The following is a 25,056-nucleotide window of genomic DNA, read 5'->3' on the forward strand; positions in this document are numbered from 1 at the left end:
TAATGTTGCAAAAATAGTGCACCGAAATGCAGAAGGAATTTGAGTTCTTTGAAGAAATGGGGGATACTATTCTTACTCTCCTCCTGCATTTATTGAGAGAAACCAGATTAAGATATATTGGGATGTTCAAATGATCACTGACAGGCAGGTCATTCATAACAAGCCTGATATCCTAATGTTGAACATGAATCAAAAAGAAGCCTTGATAATTATTGATGTAGCCATACCAGCAGATGAAAATTGTCAAAGAACAATAGGTGAGAAATTTAGGAAGTATCAAGAAGTATCATTTGAGCTCAAAGATATGTATGGGCTCAAGAATGTCAGAATAATCCCAATCGTAATATCCGTGAATGGTCTGATTCTTAATTCAACAGTGGAGATCTGTAGGTTATTGATGTCTCAGAAATTCTGGTAGGGAAAATGCAGAAGTCTGTTCTGCTTGATACAGCTCGCATAGTACGCCAAACGCTCCAACATACTTGGTAAAATACTTTATCAATAATAGAAAATAATGCCAAGAGGTTGTATAAATTTTGCCCCTCTTCGCATAAGCTATCCGCAATTGCGTGAAAAAGAGAATAATAATAATAATATATCATCAATAACCTTTAACCAACGTAGGCCTTTATAAAAAAATAAACTATGTTCAATAAACTTATATTTATATTCAAAATATAAGTAAAGTTGAGTTCCTGTAATTGATTTGACATTGCACGAATCTACTCCTTTAATATTTTGCATTGCAATATTTGAAAAAAGCTATATTGCTGTATCTGTATCCTTATCTGACAATAATACCCAGAAATTGATGATTTTCTAGGTTATGCTTTCTTGTTTACACACTGTTCGTTCATTGTTATGGCAGCTCACTGCCACTTTGATTACTCGTTTAATCTGTTGTAATCTCTGATTATCGTTTCGATCTCTCGTTTAGTAATGCGGCGTTAGATTTGATTTTTCGCTGGTTAAATCAATTTCTTAATATTTCGTAAAATCATCAGATAGTTTTAACTGAGTGGAGATTACTGAACGAATTCAGTAATTACTGAACGAATTACTGAACGAATTCGTTGGCAGGCCTGGTGTCTGCTAGGTCAGTTCTATTGGAGTGAGCTACGTGAAAATTTTCAGTTTTATTAGTATTACGCGTTTATTTATTCATTTGTTCAAGTATGAGTTGTGTAATAGTTGAGTAGTGATTCAATCAGACAAATGGCATAGTTCTTTTGTGTTTTGAATTACCTGAGTTTGTGACTTGTGTTCATCTCTCAAGATCTAACCTACAATATTGAACATTATTGACTCTTCAACAGTGACAGGATCTTATCATTTTATCAGTTGACTCAAACGACGTGCTTCCATGTTTCTGAACTTTCGATTTTCTTCACTTGTCTGTCGTCTGCAAGTTGCCGGTAACTGGTTAACTTAACCTAAAAGCTAGCTTTTGAGCGGGAGCCCGAGTCAGTTGTAGTTGCAGTCAGCTGTTTTTTGTTTTGTTTTCATCTGACAAATAGAGACATCAACACAGCTCTTCTGTGTTATCTTCTGTGCACTGCTCTATTGATCTTCGATTATACTTGTTTTGGCGCTAGATTTTGAATTTAAGATAATGACAATGAACCGAATGACAACACGCCGAAGGCGGGAATGTTTGATCCGGGAAGCGGAATTAGTGTTGAATAATATGAACTGTGATCTTGTTAATGATACGGTGATAGAATTAGCTGTCAATATTAGAGGAACTCTATCAGTGATCTCGGATAAATTCACGAATGATGCCATTATTGACATAATTCCGGATGTTGTTGGAATTCTAAATAAATTGGACACCACAATCTCCTACAATAATGAACTGCTGAATGAACGCACTGACCTTCTGAATAATAATGCTGAACTGACTAAGCAAGTAGAGTACGAGAAAAATAAGCGTAAAGAAAACTTTGAGGACTCCTTATTCAATGAGGAAAAGGCTGAGGAGGAAATTCTGTTATTGGAAGCGCGTATAAAAAAACTGGAGGCATCTAACACCCATTTAAACGAGGAATTGAATAATAAGAATGAAATAATAAAAATTATTGAAGCCGATAATAATAGCTTATTTTTTAACAGAGACACTATTTTGGACAAAGTAACTTCTAGGAGCAATGATGAATTTATTACGCCAAGAAATACTGCTAAAGTTAGAACCGATTTTACTGAGACTGGAGCTATAACGGTAAATAACAGATTTGAACTTTTCTCTGAAAACGCTAAATCTGCAAGTAATAATAGGCCTACCACTTCTCATAAACTACTGGTCAAGGCTCAAGTTCACAGACCTATAGCGTTGCCCAAGACTTCTCATATTAAAAACACCATTACTGAAACAACCCATACCGGGAAAAAAGGAGAATGACAATTCTATGGGATAGCCAAGGAAAACATTTGAGTGAATACCTGCAGCATCTGTATGACAGCTTTGAAACCTTCGTTTATACTAAACCTGGCGCTAAATTAAAACATATTATTCAAGATGGCATGGATTTTGTTAAGGATTTCACCAAAGATGATGGTATTGTTATATTGGCTGGCACAAACGACTTCCATGTAGACGAACCTCATCAGTTAACTGTATTCCAAGGAATAAACGCTCTCTTAAAACTACGGTTGAAATCTAAAATTGTTGTATGCAGCGTACCGTACAGATATGACAACCTCAGCCTAAATGAAAACATACTCTTCTCCAACTCCTATCTATCGAGAGTAGTGAGTGAATATGAGGGCGGTCTGCGGCTTTCCTTTTTGGACGTAAATGACTTCCTCCAGCGATCCCACTTCACAAGGCACGGTCTGCATCTCAATCGTCGCGGAAAGCTGATACTAGCCAGGAACTTTGAAGTGTTTGCCAAGCAGAATGCTGCGAGAATTGGTGTAGGTGACCTTGATCTATTAACTATCTGGGTTCCTATCCTATCACACCCAATCAAGAGGAAATGGAAAACTGTGACGATGGATGTGAAAACTGTGAAAATGTGCATGATTCCATGTCATCTGAAAAGGACAATGGACTATCTCGGACTTCACCCCTTAGTAATAGTTTGATTGAATTACCAAGATCTTCATCTTTAGTAAATTTTAAAATTAACAATTCAAGTTTTTTATAGATAAACAGCCAGACAAAGCATTTATATCGAATAGTAAGACCCCAAATTATGAACAGGCGTTAAGCATTTATCATCACAATATACGTAGTGCAAGGAATAAGATTGACCACCTGTGTGCTTCTTGGAAAGTCCCTCCAAATATAGTTTGTCTAACAGAGCATTGGATCCATCAGAATGAAAGCTTTATCATACCAAATTACCTATGTGTCTCAAAGGTCAGTAGGTGTCTCAACATGGGCGGAGGTGTTGCTGTTTTTGTCCGTAATAACCTTTCTAACTTGACAGTAACACGTTTGACAGACCTGGAGAATGAATTCAATGATGAGAGGTGTTTTGAATGCTGCATAGTTCTGTGTGATATAGCTGAACGTGGCAAAGCATCAAGTTCTAGTTTTGTCCTCGTTTGCATATATAGATCACCAAGCAATAATGAAAATGCTTTCATTTCTAGAATGGAGAAACTGTTCTCGAAATTATTTAAAAAATTCAAAAATATATTAGTTACCGGTGATTGATTTTTTGAAAAAAGATGATCGCAATGTAAGATTATTGAAAGATATATTCCCCTCATTCAACATTCATGAACTTGTCAAAGTACCAACCCGTATCACTCCCAATTCTAAATCATTGTTGGATAATGTTGTTTCTAACATCTCCCATGACTCAATTATTTGTAATCCAGTAAAGAGCGATTTATCTGATCACGATGCTCAGTTGACTTTCATTTTAAATACAGACATTGGAAAGCCCAAATACATCTATAAAAGACGTTTTTCAAATGAAAATATTTCACACTTCAATAATCTTTTGCTGCTAGAAGACTGGTCAATTATTTATAATTTGCATGATTTGGATAGACAATGGGAGGTTTTTATGGAAAAGTTGCTCTGTGCTTTCACAATAGCTTTTCCATTGAAGCGCACAAAAGTAAGAGAAAACAAAGTAAAAAACAATAAGTTAAATAAATCATTGAAGAAGCTTGCTGATGATAATGTTGATCTCTCAATTTTAGTGAGCATCACAAATAACCCTGATTTGAAGCAGCTTTTAAAACAGCGACAAGTTCAATTCAGACAAATTTTGAAACAAGAAAGGAGAATTGATGTGAAAAGAGAAATTGACAGCTCAGAGAATATGCGGCGAGCTGTTTGGAATGTGGTTAGAAGAGAGACTTCCGAAGCAGTGGCCAATAAAGGTGTATCCTCTTTTAAAAAATGATACAGTCATCAAGTCAAAAAATTCCATTGCCAACATGTTAAATAAGTATTTTATAAAATCAGCACAATTCATGAACAGTAACAATGTAGGATTTAGAGTACCCAAGGGCCCCCGAATTCAAACACAGTTTTACCTTCCTTTTGTAAATTATGACGATGTTGTCAAGGCTATTTTATCACTTAAACCGAAAAAGTCATACGGAATTGATGGAATATCAGCCTGGCTGCTACATCGATCCTATTCAAATATTATTGGACCATTAACCTATTTAATTAATGAGTCTTTCAATCAAGGTCATTTCCCTGCAGTTTTTAAGCATTCAAGGATTATTCCGGTTTTCAAAGGGGGTGACAGATGTAGTGAAGAAAATTATCGTCCTGTAGCACTTATACCTACACTATCAAAGATTCTTGAGAGGATTGTTCATTCCAGGTTGCTATTTCATCTGAATTGTCACAACTTTTTGTCAGGTCAGCAATTTGGATTTAGGCCAAAACGAAGCTCCACAGATGCCATTCTATCTTTTTTAAGCTCTATCATTGATCAACTTGAACGTCGAGAACCAGCCATAGGATTATTTTGTGATTTATCAAAAGCCTTTGATAGAGTTAATCATAGAACACTCTTACTCAAGCTTGAAATGTGTGGTGTACGTGGTTTATCACTTTCATGGTTCAAATCATATCTTGAGGACCGGTCTCAGTTTGTTGAGGTGCAGGGAATCAAATCAAAAACCTCCAAGGTCAGCTCAGGGGTACCCCAAGGGTCAATATTGGGCCCTCTACTTTTTCTCATTTATATCAATGACCTGGAATTTGAATTACCGCTTTGCAAGGCTCTGTTCTATGCAGACGACACAACTCTGCTTTTTTGGTGGTCAGGAAGAGAGTATTCAGTTGAGGGTGAATAGAGCAGTATTATCTATGAATGATTGGCTATCTGGAAATAGTCTATCATTAAATGTGGTCAAAACTAAATTCCTCCAGTTTCTGACAAAAAATAAGTCACCCTTTCCAATATCCATATCTGTAAATGGTAGGCACATTGGTGAATCCGCTACGTCTAAATTTCTGGGAGTTACTCTTGATAAGCATTTCTCTTGGATTCCTCACATCACTGAAGTGTGCAGTAGACTTAGTAAAGTGTGCTTCTCACTGAGAATATTAAAGTCACTGTTAAATAAAGAATATTTACTTACTGTTTATCATGGATGTTTTGCATCGGTGATGACTTATGCAATGGAAGCTTGGGGGTTCTCATCCCATTCCAATGAGGTGTTCAAGATACAAAAGCGTGCTATCCGAATTATAGAAGGCCTTCCAGTATATCATACATGTAGAGGGACTTTTAGCAGACTTGGCGTTATGACATTTTATGGTCTTCTTGTTTATCGGTCTGTTATATATATAAGAAGGAATGGTGACCGTTTTATAACTGTAGGAGCTAGCCACAATTATTCTACAAGACATGGTACCAATTTGCTACTTCCCCAACATCGTCTTGCCTTGTCTGAAGGGGATATAAATGTCACTGGTATTAAAATTTATAATAAATTACCAGATAGTTTGAAGTCGATTAATAATGATGCTTTGTTCAAAAAAAACCTTAAAAAGTTTGTTGTAGAAGGAGAGTTTTACTCGTTGAATGAGTTTTTGTCTGGCTGACTTTTTCTGACCTTTTATTATGTTAATAAATCCAAAAAACATGTTACCTATGTGTATATAATTGTACTTATGACGACTGCGATATACAGACATTTCTTGTTATTGTATTTATGCAGAAAATAAAGAATTTGAATTTGAATTTGAATTAAAAATAAGAAAGTAGCAACAATTAAGGAAGTCTTGAGCAAGAAACAGTCCCGGAATAATTTTTCTCGTCGGTTTTATACGTATTTTGGAACGCTTAATTCGAATCTGAAATTTGCTGACACTCCAGAGGGCGGCTTCACCCCTAAAAACACCAAAAACTCCCTCAAATTTTGGAACATTTTTTTTCCATTTTATTTCGAATACCTCGGGTTTTTTGAGAAAAAACATTCTCTACAATATTAAAGACAATGACATTTCTAATAAATTGAGTGGTCGCGCAGGATTGTACGTTTTTTTTTATTGGAGCTGCATATTTTCAAGAGAGGGGTATTTTTCAAGGTTTTGAAAATTCTGGAAACTCCACTCTGAGAAACTGCACCTCCACTCTATATAACTCTATATAACTTGGAGTATTATAAAGTATTGATGAAAAAACACATATCATGTAAAAGTACAATTAATTCTGAACAAGATTCCTTAGACATTTTGGAATTTAGTATAGTGGGAAGGGGAGTACTAGCGAGAATAAAACAATGTCCAACAGCCAAAATACACATTTTTCATTGTAATAACTTTCAATGCCTTCCTAACCAATCAAATCAATGTTTTAAATCGGATTGTTATAGAAGGTTTATTTTATATCAGAATCACCCGTTAGATGTACTTAAATTCAGGATATCCTAGTGAGGAGGCGCTTATAAGGACACCTAAAGGATAAAACAATCATAAATTTCGACCCAATGATCGGATCTTCTCGTACCACATCTTATTCTCAGTCTATATGCACCTCATATTATCTTTTTAAAATATTGATCTGTAGAGCGTTTTTCAATTCATACTAATAGAACAAACTTTGTATTGTTAGGTCTCTTTCATTGACTACTACAAACAAGCGTATGGAATCAGCATTAAGGACTCAAAACAGCCCATGTTGCTCCACCGAGAGAAGCTGCCGAAGGGTGTGAAGAAGGTACGTACATCAATTCACATTTCAAACTGACGGAATAGTAAGTTTTGTGGCGTAGGAATCGAAATAATGTTCATTAAATTTGTAATTCTGTTATCGTATTTTATTTGAACTCATCTGAGTTACTTGATTCTCACTTATGGGATTGTATGTTTGTTAACTTTAATATTACCACAAATACATTCAATGTGTTAATATACTCGTATTACATTATACTAAGACAGGCATTGTATGATAACAGCTCAATATTTATGTTACAATGATAATTTGACAATAGGTTTGATTGGGGATTCTATTTGAATTAAGAAAACTACTTTTCAGTGTCTTTAAAATTCTGGTCCCCCATCTTGGAACCGCCATTTTGAATCCAAATTCCTTTTTTTCAAATGAGGTGATCATGTGATACATGATTTCGGTACAGAATTCCAAGATAAAATGAATGGCAGAAAACGCACATTGATACCTTGAACGGTTCCAAAGATATTCACATTTAAATAAACTAATAAATAATACAAAAAGATAGATACATATTTTAGTCATTCAACACAGCATACTATTACACAAGAACACAGTTGAACGTCGTCAAATTGAAAATATAATTCACTGAATTTATGGTCAATACAATATTCTAATTAACTATAGTTAGTCATTGTACAAAGGAAATAAAGATGAGTACATTTAAAATCTAAAAATAATCTAAACTATTCAATTTTACAAATGGAAATTACTGAGATATTGCAATTATTCAAATGCTAATGAATTAATAATTATTATTCAACGAAAATCTAAATCAAATGCTGTAATTCACCCCGAAGACTTCTGCTACTGCAAAATAATATTGACAACAGGGTAATTTCCATCTAGCTGTTTACCCTGTTGTTAATATCTGCAGTAGCAGAAGTCTTCGGGGTGATTTACAGCATTTGATTTTGATTTTCGTTTGATAATAATTATTCAATTTTACTTTTTTGAGTATTAGTAGACATTTTTGGTAGCATCTATTCACATCTTTAACGCTTTAAACAGTAATTTTTGATCTGTCATATTTTAATGTATTCATTTATTGCATTTATATAGGGTTTATTAGTATCTTTAAGTGTGAATATCTTCAAACGGTTTGATATATCGATGTGCGGTTTTCGCAATTCATTTTCTTCTGAAATTCTGTATCGAGATCATGACCACCTTGCCATTTGAAAAAATGAAGTTGGATTCAAAATGGCACATCAGTATTTTGGAGCCACAGAAAATAAGTTTTCTTTATTCAAACATGATCTCCAATCAAATCTATTGTCAAATTAACACTAAAACAGAAATATTAAGCTGTTTCTATACATATGCCTCACTCTGTATATTATTGTCTCATGTCCTTTGGTTTTGTGGGATGAGAAAATTTGCTTACTTGAACATTGTTTTACATTTTCTTTGCAGGTTCAAGATGAACCAAAGATGATAGCGTTGGTACCCGAACTGTGCTACATGACGGGATTAACTGATGAAATGCGCAGCGATTTCAAGGTCATGAAGCGCCTCAACATGGTAACCAGTTTGCCTCCCAATCTGCGACAAGCCAAATTGAAGAAGTTCATCCAAATTGTTAATCGTAAGTGAATAATTATTAAACAAACTGTTACTTATATCTAAATAACTGTCTGCATTTGGGTAAATGATAAATTTCTGAAATTAATTTTATAATCAATATTTATGAACGTTTTTCCTTTCAATTCCATTTTTGCATTTCAATGATTTTTTAATTTATTTATAGAGAATCCAGATACTTGTGCTCTACTAGCCAATTGGGGACTGCAGATGGACATTGACTCGATTCCACTAACTGGTCGTTTGTTGGAGCCAGAAAAAATTATTTTCAAAAACGACAGATACACCAAATCGGATATTGCTGACTGGAAGCGAGAAGCTGGAGAATACCAAATGCTTGAGGCGGTAAGCAATTAATTCACTAACATTTGATTTGCAATTTATTGTCTATATTCTACAAATTTGCTAGGTTTTTCGCTTAGAGTGATGCCTACATGAGCTCCAGGCTCCCATGTGTATGGGCAATGATATGGATGATAACGATGAGAGTTGAGTTGGCCTTAGATTTTTAGGTGGATGGTGAGATTCGAACGACCGAGAAGTCATTTTTAAACTCATAAATTATATTTGGAGGAGTCGGCTCTTGAAAAGTTAACCCTTACACACCAGGTATTAGCAGGTGCATGGATCTTAACTTATCATTTGTCAAAATTATTTAGCATTTAATCCATCCGAATTCAAGAATGTTATTAGTAAATTTGTGGACTCAAAATTTTACTCATATCTACTAACAACATTTTTGAATTAAAGTGAAGGAATCCTACGATTTGGAAATATTTCTATCAAACTTTAGGAAAGAAACAGTTTTGGCTGACGAGCCTGATGACCCTTCCTCAATCATTTTGCTTATGGTTAAATGATTTATCTATGAACTTTTGTCTATTTGATATAGTATGATTCAATTTATACATGAAATAATAGTTTTGTTTCTCCTTCTTATTGATAGTTTAACAGTGCGACCACAAAGCTAATCGCTTTCGATTTTTACTTATTGGATATTAGCAGTTAATGCTTTGCACTGCGGATAATTATGTGTTGTAAAATACAATCTTATGTCCATGAAACTAAAAAAAAATACGTATTATTTTGTCAAAATGACGTGGTTAATCTTTATCAGAGTTGAATATTTTCACCAAAAAATTACCGGTTTCTGACCCACAACCTTTCATCCATGAGTCGGGTGTGCTACCAATTTAGCTATGGAATCACTTGGAGAAAGGCTTCGAGAATATCGAAAAATCCTGTATAGAGGGTACAACTATGTAGCCTCAAAGTAAAAATATAAAATTTAACCGAAATATAATAAAATATTCAGTTATCCCAAACCATGTAAACATTAACAGGCTGTAATCCCGTTTACAAAACATATGTAACACATTATTTTAATAGTTATAATTCATACAAATCAAAAATATGTGTGAAAGGCTCTGTTTGATTCGGCTTTCATAGTTACGTTAACTTGGAATCACAAATTGAATAAATTTGATTTAATCATTAAATTGGAATTAATTAATTATAGCTATAAAAATAAGCCTATATCCATCCCCTTAAATTCAGAATAATATTATGTAACATGGCAAGTTTGCAAGTTGAATCAGTTTTATTAGTTCATAAATATTAATGCGTCATTTCGTATCTCCTACCCCGCACATGTATAAGCTAACTCCTTCCGTTATAAATAAAATTACTGTGTGATTTTACTAGCAGGCTCCTCGTGCTTCATTACGCGAATATCGAATAAACATGTATAGAGGGTACAACTATGTAGCCTCAAAGTAAAAATATTTAATTTAACCGAAATAAAATAAAATTCAGTTGTCTCAAACCATGTCAACATTAACAGGCTGTAATTCCGTTTACAAAACACGTAACACATTATTTTGATAGTACTAATTCATACAAATAAAAAATATGTGTGTTACGGTGTGAACTCGTACAATTTTATATCTTAGTTGATTTATTTGCTTTAAAAATTTTATTTTATTTATATCCTATTATATTCTTAGCTAATGATTACTGAAGAGGAAATATTGTGTGGTGAAAACTCAGCTTGTGTCACACAATAATAGTTGAAAATCATACTTTATCTATAATAATTATAATGAAGGAAAGAATCAGCTTATACATGTAGGGAATAGGAAATTCACGAATGACGAATCATCACGTCTAAGCTACTGAACTGATTAACTTGAAATTTGGCATATAGATTCTTGATTTACCGAGGATAGTTATAGGCCTATTTTGGATTCTTCAAGAAGTTTTATATCAGACCCTTGCGGAGCACGGGTTACATGCTAGTTTATAAGAAATTGTTATATTTTTGTGCAATACGGAATAAACATTAGTTGAATTGCTCATCATAATGGCAATGAGTTGGAGGTGCGATGGCAGTGCGATAAATGGTAAAACTTATAAATGGAGTTGAAACTTGTGTTACAGGTTAGTTTGGAAAATTGGGCAGTGATATGTACGAGAAGAGACGATCAAATAGCCAAGTCGTTCATAGATGCGATGAGGAAGGTGGCGCCCCGGGCCGGAATGATGGTCAACAGTCCGCAAATCCAGAACCTTGACAACGACAAGCCGCAGTCTTATGTGAGCGCGCTGCGTGCTATCATACAATCAGGCCTCCAGATCGTTGTCATCTTCTTTCCAACAAGGAGGGAGGATCGCTATGCGGCTGTCAAATCCATCTGTTTGGTGGAAAACCCTATTCCATCTCAAGTAAGAACCTGCCTTTTTTCTTCAAACTATCAATATTTGATAGAGGTAACTGCCAGAACGCAATTATTCATCCAAAGACATTTTAAGCTATTGTTATTTTCAATATTTTATTACATGTGTAATCGCTTGTATAATCAAAAAACTTAATTAATTTCAAACTTTTCAGTGTGAGACAGATACTTTGAAGAAATTTTACCATGTATTATAGGTTGATAACATAAGTGAGGGGATAGTGTAGCAGAGAGTGATTAGGAAAATGCCAGCGACCCTCCTCTAATCTGTGGTTTGTTTTCCCTACATGCATTTTAAACCGTTTCCTTTACACTCTAACCTCACTGCTCCACTATGTTTTCACCACCATAAGGTGATGTTCATACAATCCGATCTCTTATTTATATTCGTATTAATTTAATTGTTCAATAATTTATTAGCTTTTAATTTGGTTAAAATATTGAAAATGGAAAATGACGCCAGCCCAAAACTTCTCTTCTTAAATTCAGTTCATTAAATTGTTCAAAGTAGGGTTATGTTTATGTTATCAATAACTTTCACTGATAAAAACTTCGTAGTACAATTTTGATTTTGTTAAAAAAGCCTAGAAACAATGAACAAACAATTCAAATTATTATAAAATGGACTATCTAAATTCTTTTCTTCTTTATCCTAAATTAAATTCTTAACCTAAAATTCTAACACATTTTTGATGATCCATACTTAAATTAATTTTTTTATTGTTACAGGTGATAATAGCAACAAAACTAAGAGGTCCAAAAACAATGGCGATCACTCAAAAAATCGCATTGCAGATGAACTGCAAACTTGGAGGTACCTTGTGGGGAGTCAACATTCCGTTTGTATGTGCTATTTTTTAATATATTTCTCACTCAATCTCTCTTTCTCTTTCTTTCTCTCCAGTAGTGTGTTAAAGGAAAGAATATTCTTTCATATCACTTTCGAAGAATCAACAATTCTTTGATGAAATACCGCCAATTTATGTAGTTACATTACATTATTATTCTATAATATCGGGGCACCGAGCTTTGCTCTTTATTTTTATTTATTAATAAACACAACACAATTCTCTAAAATGATCGTGTTTATATTTTAAAGCTGGCTATACGCCAGCTTATGAATTTCGGGGATGCGATATTTTGATTTTCCACAGACGCACTTTTTTATTATACACAGACGACGAAAGTCTCAGCTGTTTTTCCAAGGATGAATTATCCTTTTAATGTAGTTTAGCAAGTTTTCCCAGGAATGAGATCCAGTGCAATCGAATTTTTATATCATAAACCTACCATGTTCCACATTTCGTGAGAATCGTTAGAGCCGTTTTCCAGATCTTGTGAAATACAAACAGAAATTGCTCGATTAATAGTATAGGATATCAAAATTTAAATTGTATTCAATCTTAATTCTGATTAATAATATTTCATACGTTGTAAAAATCTATTGAATCATCATATCTACATTGTCATTTATTGTGAATTAGTGCTTTATAAGTCAACTTATATTGTAACTTGCGTGAATAAAGAAGTCTAATCTTTCTGATTAATTCTAGATAAATCACAAAAGTATCAATAAATTATTGATTGATATCAAATTAATTTCATGTTCATGATATTCAATCGAAATCGGTGTCCCAATCTGCGAATATTGAATTGTAGTCCTTCCCAAACAAGAATCTAACCAACATTAACGACTGAAATTCACCAACTTATTTCTCATCGGCCATTTATTTTTAGTTGTATTTGTTGTTACTCGGTGTTCCAATATTAATCTCAATGCTGAATGCTCTGCCTTGTCGTTCAGCGTGTTGTGTCGTGTCGTGTTTGAGCGTTCAGTTTGTTATGCCGCATCCACACTATCGCCCAATGCGACGACGAGGGCGAGTGTGTGGATGGCTGGTTTGTCAGTGCTCGCCTTCGCTTGCCACCGCTCCGATTTTCGTCGAGTGAAGGCGAGTGGCCAACGGAGCATCCTCAGTTCCAGAGCATCCAGTTTGGATGGCAAGGTCAATGTGGCCAAGCTTACCAGATTGGCCAGCGACTTGGCGATAGTGTGAACTTGTGGTTGGGACAGTTCCAATTTGTGTTATTCATTATGGATATCCACCACATCACCACCTTCACCACAAAATTTAAAAATTAGAATTTTCTATCTTCATCACAAAGATGAGATCAAACCAGTGCCATTATTCAGTAATTAATATAGGGTGATTACTGGGAAACGCATGTTTTTGACTTGTGTAGTATACAAGGAATGTCGATTGGCGGCGGCGGGAAGTTGTAGTGCTGTGGAGGGGGAAGCGTGCAGTTTCAGTTGTAGCCGAGATGTGGAACCTTGAGCATCGTACGTTCGTCATGCGACGGTTTTACGCAAATGGTGAATCAGTTACTCAGACTCAGCGAGACTTTTGTGTACATTTTAACGTTGCACGGCATGGTGCTATCCCTGATCGTAACACGATATTGCGTGGGATACATAATGTTAACACAACTGGATCTTTGCTTAAGAAGAAACCTCTTGGACCTGCCAGGACAGTTAGTACCCCTCAGGCTGTTGAAAGAGTGCGCCTTGCAACAGTTCAGAGTCCTAGCCGCTCAATCCGGAAGCGGGCATCTGCACTCGGACTTCGCCCATCAACTGTGAGAAAGATTTTGGTCACAGATCTTAAATTCCATCCTTTCAAGCTGGCAGTATGTCATCAATTGAGTCAAGCAGATAAGAGACAGCGTGTCAATTTTTGTAACAGAATGAGTGAAATTTTGGAAGAAAATGACAATGCAGTTATCCTTATGAGTGATGAAGCGCACTTTCACTTGGACGGAGCAGTAAATAAACAGAATTTACGATTTTGGTGTGCAGACTCCTCAAATACTGGCAGAGAGACTTCATCATAGCTTACCTGTGACTGTGTGGTGTGCAGTTTGTGAAAAGGGGATCATTGGTCCTTATTTTTTTCAAGACAACGATGGCAGAACAGTCACAGTGAATGCACAACGGTACCTGGATATTTTGGAAGAACATTTCTTGCCAGAACTGCGCCGTCAACGTATGGAGATACGTAATGTATGGTTGCAACAAGACGGGGCAACAGCACATACGGCTCGCATTAGTATGGAATTCCTTCGGCGAACATTCCCTACAAGAGTGATCTCGCGTTTTGGTGATGTCACTTGGCCTTCTCGCTCACCGGATCTAACAATTCCAGATTTCTTTCTGTGGGGATTTTTGAAATCTAGAGTGTACATAAACAAAACACGAACAATACATGAACTTAAAGAAGCTATTCGCCAGGAAATCAACGGCATTCCTAGAGACATGTCAGCAAAATCCGTAGCAAGTTTTAAAGATCGCCTTCAACAATGTATCCAAGCAGCAGGCGACCACCTTAGAGATGTAATTTTCAAATAATAAATTGTAAGTAATTTTATTTTGAAATTGCATATTCTGTATTTTCACTAATAAATGCATTTTTTACTCTGATTTGCAACAGCTCTCATTAGTGAAAAACATGCGTTTCCCGGTAATCATCCTGTATAAATACTCATTTTACAAAAATACCATTGAAGTTTTTGTGCTATTTTTACTTCTTATAAACTCTTTCTCTGTAGTGACCGATCATTCTAGATCTTCGTAATTAAACATTCTACAATAAGTTCATCACTCAAGTAATTATATTAGCTCTCTCCAAACTAGTTGGCCAATATGTACGAATGTCACATTCTTGAGAAATTTTTGTTATTAAATTTGTATGTAGATTTCTTATTGAGTCGGATGATTTGTGCGATTGCAGGGTGATACGATGATATGCGGTCTGGATTCGTACCACGACCCGTCGAGGAGAGGTGCCAGTTGGGTGGGTTTCATCGCTTCAATAAATCGGGAGGTGACTCGATGGTACTCGCAGGTTGTCCAGCAAGGAGTCGGCCAGGAGTTCGTCGATGTCCTCCAGCCAGCTCTCATTGCTGCTTTGAACGCCTTCAACAGAGTCAGTAATCATTGACAACATTTTTTAAATATCCTATAATTTATCGTAATGATTTTATAAAGATTGGTAGCTGAAAAGATCAAATGAAATCTATAGTCGATTCAACAATAATATAGAGCTTGCATTTTTGTGCATATAACATTTTTAACTTTTATCCATTGCTAGACTCGTAGCCAATACCAGTTTGCAATGTTTTCATGGAAACTGATTAGCATTATTGTGATTATTCAGTTGAGTCTATGACATACCGGTAGATGTTAGGTAGCTACTATAATCGGTCTTCTTGCTCCAAAATCCACTCTCACACGTGCATGTTTTTTTACCTCTTCGCGTCTCCCGGCACCCAGGAAAGACTATAGTTTCTTGATTTATTTACTAGTAGCTAGTTCAAAAAAGAAAAATATATTTAAATTAGATGACTTTTCACCCGTTATTTGTCTTCGTGGATATTTTTTATAAAGTGGACAATGAGCCAAGCCAATGAGCTTTAAATGAGCCAATTCAATTCAAACTTCCAAAATGTTATGCTTGAAAATACACAAAAGGGAATACAGTTCTTCATAAATATTATGCTTCGATTAAACAAACATTTAAAGTTCACATAATGAATTTCATTCAGGTTTGATTTCAATTTATTGTCATTTTGTTGAGTTCTCACTTTTGACTTACTGAAGGCCAAAGTCGTTGTTCGTCTGTTTCACAATAACTTTAGGAAGAATTGATCAATCAGGTTCAAATTTTTAACACGTATTCTTTGAACCTTTTTACAGGTCAAGTTCATTGGACAACAAAATTGACTTACTCCTTTGTCCTTTTTCAGGATAATATCCTGTTATATTACAACATATAACATTGAAAGTGCATAAGAAAAAATGTTTTGATTCATCATTTAGTCAGCTGAAGAATTAATTGCAAGCAATTACAACAGTTTTTCCATTCATTCATTCATAACATTAGCTGAGGTTATTTTAAAGCTATCACAGTCAGACCTTCATGCGCTGACACATGATTTCAGCGCTGGTTAATATACAACATAATTTACAACGTTTACATCAAAAAACTGATACGGGTTGAGATACCATGCGGTATAATGTGCTGTTTTCGCCTTTCACTTTCTCTTGGAACTCTGTATTGAAATCATGTATCACATGACCGACCACGTATCGAAATCATGTATCACATGACCGACCACCTTCTCATTTTGATTTCAAATAGGATCCCCACTGAAACCTACTATCAAATTATTCTTGTAAATGAAATATTTATCTGTTTCCATAATTTTCACCAACTCTGTATAATTAAAAGTTGCGGGTTTCAAAGATAACAATACAAAAGTTCTTGAACGAGTTCTCCGACACAGGGGGGCACTAGTTTAGATACTTGCGTACAGTAAGAAATACCAATAGAAAGTAGGGTAGGCAAGTATTCACGATCTTGTGTTAACCAGCTAAACTGATATTTGCTAAGTCAATGCTATAGTACATCATATGCATATGCTATACGTTATTTATATATTGTATACATTATATGTTATTTATATACATATTATATTGTTATTTATATAGCTATATTTATATGCATCATAATGCTGTAGTAGTATATCAAATCAGTACAGAGAGGAGATGGCAAGCTGAACGCACGTTAATTTGGGCTCTCAGTTAACATCTCTTTTCCACTGTTATTTCATCGATTTTTAAGCTAATATTTCTCATACATGTTTATTAGTGTAATATCTTTCTAATAAGGGTTTTCAATTATTCTCAGTAAGTTGTGATTTTCGAATAATATTGTGATTTGAAATGTCTTCAAACAAAGCTGTTCTACGATCTCAAACCGGCAATGCGAAAGATAAGGGTGGTGATGACGTCTCTATCTCTCAAACAGCTGAGTCTCTGTCGTCTACAGCCGAGCCAATCTCACCGGCATGCGAATCAGAATCTTTGACTGCTTCTAATCAGATAGCACATGTTACTGTTGCTACCATTGTGTCGTTATTGATAAAAGATAAAATATTCTTAGACAATCTCGCAACTAGTATTAGTGATAGTGTGTCTAGTATTATTGGAGCAGCACTGGAGGTGCAGCTCATTACGTCCGTTAAAAGATGAAATTAAACAATTGAAAGAAAACTGTTCTCTGATAGGGAAGAAATCGCTGATTTAAAATCCTACTGGTCTAATGAGCTTGATGATATTCAGTAGTATCAAAGGCGAAATAATATCATCATTGCCGGAATACACTATTGTATGGAAGCGAAAACAGGGTACTTTCCAAGCATGATGAGAGCAGGTTGCAAGCATCAGAGATGAGATTCCTCCGTAGAGCATGTGGATGTATAGTGAGGTCCACGTTATAATGGCAGTGTTTGATCAGCAATAATGTATTGCTATACTTGTCTATCATTCAACAAAGCGGATAGCTCTTTCTCGCTTTGCTCTGTTGCCAGATCGATTTTTAACAATGTAGAAATATAATTAACAAAATATTCAATCTTGATTATGATAATTCATTGTGAAATCATTGAAAAATTAATTTCTTGCTTGATAAAATATAATTTATTATCTTAAACAAGAACAGTTAATATTACATTAATAAACCGGTATCAGTTACCCTCAATAGAAGGCATTGACAAGACAGAGGATTGGCAACGTTGTTCTCCTATCTTTCTCCACTGTCATTATAACGTGGATAACGTGGAACTTACTATAGTAGAGAAGATCGCTGCAGGAATTCAGATATACGGACTCAGCCTAACATCTTTGCTGTAAGAGATAGATTAAATGGGAACAGGAATGATTGGTTGGAGCATGTTGATAGGATGAGTGATGACCGGATTCCCAGACAGGACAGGCCCTACTCTATCAGCCGTTGGAAGAAGAGACCGAGGAAGAGATGGGTTGATTTTAGAGCACAGAGGTTCGGAACAGGCAGTAATGGCTAACTAGTGAAAGGAAGAAGAAGAATAGCTAAACCAACTTTGGAGAAAGCGACCCATAGCTGGCTATATCAAAGATCATGAATCATCAATACCTTTACTGTTTATAGAAATATAACCGGAACATTACACTTGATATAAACAGGATTGGGTGAATATGATTTTCTACTTCAAACTGACTGATTCAATAATTTCGTTTTTCAGGATTATGTCCAGTTTTTTCTTTCTTAATCTCAAGAAATCTTTTGTCACCATGATATTTCATCTAACAATCTCCCATATAAGCATGTAATAAATAAATAAGTAAAGCCTTTATTTTGTCCAAAACATACATAAGTTAGTTACAGTACTGAAATACTTCAAAATATTTTTGAAATTAATTCAAATCAATCAATAGTCTTTTTTCCTTTTTTGTTTTGTTTTGGATACTAAGCCCGTCACCGAGCATGGGCCTCCCCCAGGTTGTGCTATCTCTGTCGATCTCTGGATGCTACCATCCAGTTGACTCCTGCTTCTCCAACGATGTCATCCTTCCATCTCACTCTTGACCGGCCGACGTTCCTCTTCCTCCACAACTGCTCCCATTCAGTCACTTTCTTCGTCCATCTTCCGTCTTGTAGTCGCGAAACGTGTCCTGCCCATTTCCACTTCAGTCTTCTTATAGTTACAATGACGTCTTCCAACTTGATTTTGCTCTTGATGGTTGAAGTGCGAAATCTTTGCATACGGTGAATGTTCAGAATGCTTCTTTCCATAGCCAAATGGGTTTTAAGAATAGAGTCTATAGTGCTAGCTCTACAGGCCCAGGTTTGTGCGCCGTACGTAAGAGTGGGGAACACACACGATCTAAGAACTTTGGTTTTGGATGATAAGCTGACTTCTTTATTTTTCATGATGCATTTGAGCGACCAGAACTTGTTTCAGGCAGCTGTTCGTCTTCGTTTGAGTTCTTTTTCCTCTCTTTTATCGAATGAGAAACACTGACCAAGATAGACCACTTCCTGCGTCCAACTCAAAGCCTTTCCATCCAGCTCAATTATTCCTGGGGCCGCATTTGTCATGAGGTTGGTCTTTTCAGCACTGATTTCAAGCCCAGCTTTCTTACTTGCCTCTGCCAGCTCTGATTATTCTTCAGTTCCTGAAGTGACTTTCCTATCAATACCACGTCATCGGCAAATCTCAGGTGGCTCAGGTTGGAATCTTATTGAAACTCCGATATTGAAAGTCCCTCTTATTGAAATTCCTCTTCTCAGGTTTGAAATACCTTCCTGCTCTCTCAAGACGAATTCTCGCAGCACTACTCTCATAATAATTCTTGAGAATATTCAAATAGACTTCAGGGTCTCCTTGCTCACGAAGAGAAAGTCATGATTCAAACTGTCAAAAGCTTTCTTATAATCTATAAATGCCAGAAAAAAATCTCAATTCTATATTCAGAACACTTTTCAATCAATTGGTTTATTATATGTAGATTATCAACTGTTGAGAATCCTCTTCTGAAACCAGCTTGCTCATTTGGTTGATGCATTATAAGGATTGGCTAAATACGATTTGCCATGGCTTTCATGAATAACTTTCCGATGCATGATGTAATACTTATTGGGCGATAGTTATTTATGTTATAAATGTCACCTTTTTTTGAATAGAAGAATTATATTTGCTAATTTCCACTGGCATGGAACATATTGCTCTTTTAGTATTTTATTGAAACAATCAACAAGCGCTCTCAAAATGTTTGCCGAGATAGTTTTTATCATCTCATTCAGTTTCAAGAATTCAATTTATGATATTATTTTCATATTAGTGTAAATCCATGCGAATATGATACCTTGCTAATCTGCATAATAAATTATATTCCAACATTTCTCTTGCATTCTTATGTTTTTTATGTTTCATATCCTCACGAGCTTCTATTTTTTCTTTTGTGCTTTGTGATAATTTACCCAAGCTGCTGTTAGCCTGTGAAACCTTAAAAGTGTCTTATAGCACTTTCCAATATACTATAACTATCTTGTAAACTAGTTTGATGATTAGTGAAATTTATCAATTGTATTTTCTGATCCAGCAGAACCATTGTTATTAATCACTGGTGTTCTGCTCATAGTCCTGTTCCACTCTATTCTAGGTCTTCTTGTTGACCAATCTGGTGAAAGCTCAATTATTATCAATCTGTGATCAGTTGCAAATTTCTTCCTGCCACTTCAAAACCTTAATAATTCCTCTTTGAGCGGTCAGCACATAATCTATTTCGTTCTTAGTCTGTTGATTGGGCGAAATCCACGTCCACTTTTTTCCACCTCTTTTTTTAAAAAAAGAATTGATTATCTTCAAGCCCTGCTGAAAACAGAAATCGACCAACATCTGTACTGCTCCATTCCTTCTGCCATAACCATATTTGCCTACTAAATTTGCTTCATTGTCTTCTTGCAGACCGACCTGAGCGTTGAAATCTCCTAGAATTACTCTTCTATCTTCTGCTTTCAATTTTACAAGGTGCGGTAAGTTGCTTCCTGATTGCCCTGCACTCACGAGAGAAATTCTCCTTTATCTGAACATTTTTGAGCTCTTCTGATTCTTGCACTTTTCTTTTTGCTCTCAATATATTGCTTTTCACTACCATCGAATTCAACTTCACAATTTACAGGCGATCCTCCCTTAATTTTGTTTGTTTTCCATAATTCTCTAGTATAATTTCCATTATAATCAGGGACCACAAATTTCAAAATTCCTATAACTTCCTGATTCATAGCAAAAAAGTCCTCAATTTTTACTCCTAAAAGCAACAAGTTGAATTTTCTGTCTTTAGTTAAGTAAACGAAACACGTGACATCCTTTTTAAAAAGATTTATTCAAGAAACAAACCGGCATAGTGACTGCCCAAAATACAGAAATGAGACAAATAATCTCAATTACTAGAGCTTATATACTATTCTAAGTGCTGTGTCAGCTACTACACGATAACAATGGGAATAACTTCTCCCTCCCCAAGTTTAAAGCTGTCCTCAGCGACCAAAAACTGATAAGACCCAAAATACAAAAACTGATTAAACAATATTACACAATACTCAACTAAGTTATCAATACATACTAATACAAAAGTTTAAGAACAATTTTTCAAGTAGGAGTTTCGGTTTTGGAGTACGGTCCGCCTAAGTTACAAGCTATTTGTTTCTTATCAGGAATAATTCGATTACAAAATTTCAATGAGATTTTACATTTGTAATAAATAACTACAAGTATTATCAACAGCACAAAAATTCCAATTGGGATAAGAATATAATGAAGTAGGTAATTGCTTTCAGCTGTAAAATCCTCTATAATTTCTAGTGGTTCTATATTTAGATTAGCTTTATATTAATATGATCAAATTTTAAATTAATATCATCTAAATACAAACGTAAGATATTACAACGATTCTTATCACTATCCTTAGCACTTAGAAGGTTGACAGAGTGTTCAATATGAGTTGAACATGTAGTGGTGTAATGTTTATGTTGTGGATGTATGTGTGTGTATGTGCCATGGAGTTGTTAGGTGGTGTGACTGTGTAGTGGTGCTGTAATTCCACATGATTTGGTCGGTTGGTCGGTTACTTGATAGTTGACAGCAGCAGCAAAATGAGGAGCATCTTGTTCTCAATCAAATTTATTATAGTCCAGTCAAATGGTCGTTTTCCAGGAAACAGCCCCGAAAGAATTTTTCTCGACGGCTCTATATGTATTTTGGGGCGCTGAATTCGAATCTGAAATTCGCTGACACGGCAGAGGGCGGCTTCACCCCCAAAACCCCCAAAATTTCGGACTTTTTCCAATTTTCCCATTTTATCTCGTGAACCTTGAGTTTCTCAAGAAAAATCATTCATGACAAAATTAAAGAGAATAAGATTTCGGGTTACCGAGATGCACAGTTTTGAATATAGAAATTGGTCATTTTTCTGTGTATTTAAATAGGGGCTAAAATACAGTAGAAGTGGATTTTTTCATTTTCTCATCAAATTTCAATTATGATACATGATTTTGAACCGCCTTGACGAGCTGAGAAGAATGAGCTGTAGTACGAGGAGATCCGATCATTCTGTCAAAAGTTATAAGTGTTTAAAGTTTGATCCTTACGTATCCTTATGACGTACCCCCCACTAGGAAATACTGGAATTAAATGTTTCTAACGGGTGATTCTTATAGGAAATGACCCGCGTGAGATGATTTCAGCCAAAATATGTATTTTTTGTTAGGAAGGCCTTGAAAAAGGTATTATAATAAAAATAAAGGTATTTTTGTGTGTCTTGAATATTGTGATGTAATTGATAAATGTTGAGTGACACATAACCTAGCTACATTTGGACTGTTGCATAAATTAGAATTGGAACCGTTTTGGACTTATAAGCCTGTGGTACTTTTCTGTAAGTTGTGTAATTTATTCTGAGTGATTAAATAAATAAATAATGAAAAATTTGTATTTTGGCTGTAGGACATGATTTTCTATTTTTGGGTATATCCCCCCTCCCACCACTACTAAATCTAAAATTCCTAAGGAATCCTGTTCTTAATGAATTGTTCTTTCACGTAATGTGTGGTTTTTTATCATACTAGAAAAACATCCATGTTGTATAGGGTAGAAGTGGTAGGTTTGCATAGTTTTGAAAACCCCTTGAAAAATACCCCTTTTTTGAAAATTCGTAGCTCCGGAAAAAAAATGGTAGATCCTGCGCGACCACTCAATTTATTGTAAATCTTATTCTCTTTAATTTTGCCGAGAATGATTTTTCTTGAGGAACACAAGGTTCACGAGATAAAATGGGAAAAAGTCCGAAATTTTGGGGGTTTTGGGGGTGAAGCCGCCCTCTGGCGTGTCAGCAAATTTCAGATTCGAATTCAGCGCCCCAAAATACATATAGAACCGTCGAGAAAAATTCTTTCGGGGCTGTTTCCTGAATAACGACCATTTGACTGGGCTATTATTGTTCTTTGTAACAATTTTCCGTGGTCGTTTCATCCTATTAGGATACATTTTGAATGGTCGCTTTTGAATTGCTCTGGGATTTGTAGCAACATTTTGTTGTTTATCATATTGTACTTGGGAGAATTTTGGCTTGTTCTTTTTATTGAAGGTTGTTTTAATAAATGGGGCTTAGGGGATTTCGACGTCTGTTTCCCTATTCTTATTCAATAATTCTGTCCTAGTTAGTTTTTCCATCTCTACCTTATCTTTTACCAATCTGTGTATAAGCTGTAAACTATCGTGATACTCTTTGGTACGCTCTTCAGTGATAAGCTGTTCTGTAGTGTCATTCAGAAAATAATTCTCAGAGATGCCGAATGTTATTTCCATTGGTGTCATTTTTAAGGTACAATTGAGTGTGTTATTGAACGCAATCACGGCCGTTTTCATGTTGGCTTCAGTGGTATTATTTCTATTTTGAAGTTGGATAGAATTTAAAAGTTCAATTAGAGTGGAGTGAGTTCTTTAAATTAACCCTTGCGAGTCTGGATGACCAGGGGTAACATAATAAGGTTCGACTTCATAAAGTTTTAGAAAATCACGTAAACCAGCGTTGTCAAATTCTCTGCCGTTGTCCATCTGTACGATCTTGGGGGTTGGATAGAGAAAAAAATAGTCGAAGAGATGGTCTTTTACTTCGATTTGATTAAGACTCGTGAGGGGGTAGACTACGAGTCGTTTGGAGAAACAGTCGATGATTGATAAAAATTTACGTTTGTCATACTGAAAGGCATCAAGTTGCAGTTTTTCAAAGGGCTTTGTAGGAGTAGGGGATACTTTGTATTCTGCACGAATGGGACGACGTTCGTATTTAGTCTTTAAACATATTGGGCATTTGTTTATGAAGTTAGTAATATCACGCATCATTGAAGGCCAATAGTACCGTCGTCGAATGTGTGAGTAACTCTCTGAAATTCCTCTATGATAAGTTTTTCCAGTATGATAATTGCAAACTACTTCTTTTTGTTTGTCGGGATCAGTAATGTCAAGATTAACTTCATTATACCGCTTAATCTTAACTGAGTTGAAACTTTCCTTAATGACTTTAGCAAAGTTGTTGAACATTGATTCGTACTGATTACTCAATAAACCATCTTTTGAGCAATATACACCATAAGTGGTATTCGGTTTCAGGTATTCTAAACAAAATTTGTTATGTGTTCGAAATCTAAGGGGTCTTGAAAACAGAGAAGTAGTTTGTTCTTATCATAAATTTTCTGAAGGGTATGTGTTTTGTTTCTGCGTTCAATAAGTATCTGATTATGTTCAACGTTCAATATTTTATCGTCGTCTACTATCTGAATTTGTTCATTTGAACTGTCTGCTGAATGAATTGTCACAAGGCTGTCAGTGTCATTATGAATTGGTAAAGCATTGTCAATTTCTTTAGTTGGTTGATGAGTATCGATATGATCGGCATTGTCTTCACGAAGAAGAATATAGTCATTCATATCGAAAACAGAGCTATCAGTACCACAATCATTATTTTCCATATCATGGGGTTCAGAAGTATTAGCATTAGCATCATCGTGATTATTGAATCGAGTTAAAGCATTCGCGATGTCATCAAGATAACCATTAGGATCATCTATCGGTGGTGGGTCATCGTTACTATTCAACTGAATCAGATCGTCTATGTTTACGTCGTAAAAGCCATGAAA

At 35.3% G+C, this 25,056-nt stretch overlaps 1 protein-coding gene across 2 annotated transcripts in view; it reads left to right on the forward strand.

Annotated features, from left to right (window-relative positions):
• LOC111048265 (piwi-like protein Ago3) overlaps positions 1-25,056 on the forward strand; it is a 64,134-nt gene that overhangs the window by 26,899 nt on the left and 12,179 nt on the right. For both annotated transcript variants that reach the window (XM_022334137.2, XM_039426805.1), the window contains exons 9-14: positions 7,041-7,145; positions 8,574-8,745; positions 8,908-9,086; positions 11,181-11,465; positions 12,206-12,319; positions 15,268-15,462. In XM_022334137.2, the coding sequence (XP_022189829.2) occupies positions 7,041-7,145; positions 8,574-8,745; positions 8,908-9,086; positions 11,181-11,465; positions 12,206-12,319; positions 15,268-15,462 (1,050 nt within the window). The remainder of the gene's footprint in view (positions 1-7,040; positions 7,146-8,573; positions 8,746-8,907; positions 9,087-11,180; positions 11,466-12,205; positions 12,320-15,267; positions 15,463-25,056) is intronic.

This window comes from Nilaparvata lugens, chromosome 1 (assembly GCF_014356525.2).
Source record: "Nilaparvata lugens isolate BPH chromosome 1, ASM1435652v1, whole genome shotgun sequence".
NCBI lineage: Eukaryota > Metazoa > Arthropoda > Insecta > Hemiptera > Delphacidae > Nilaparvata > Nilaparvata lugens.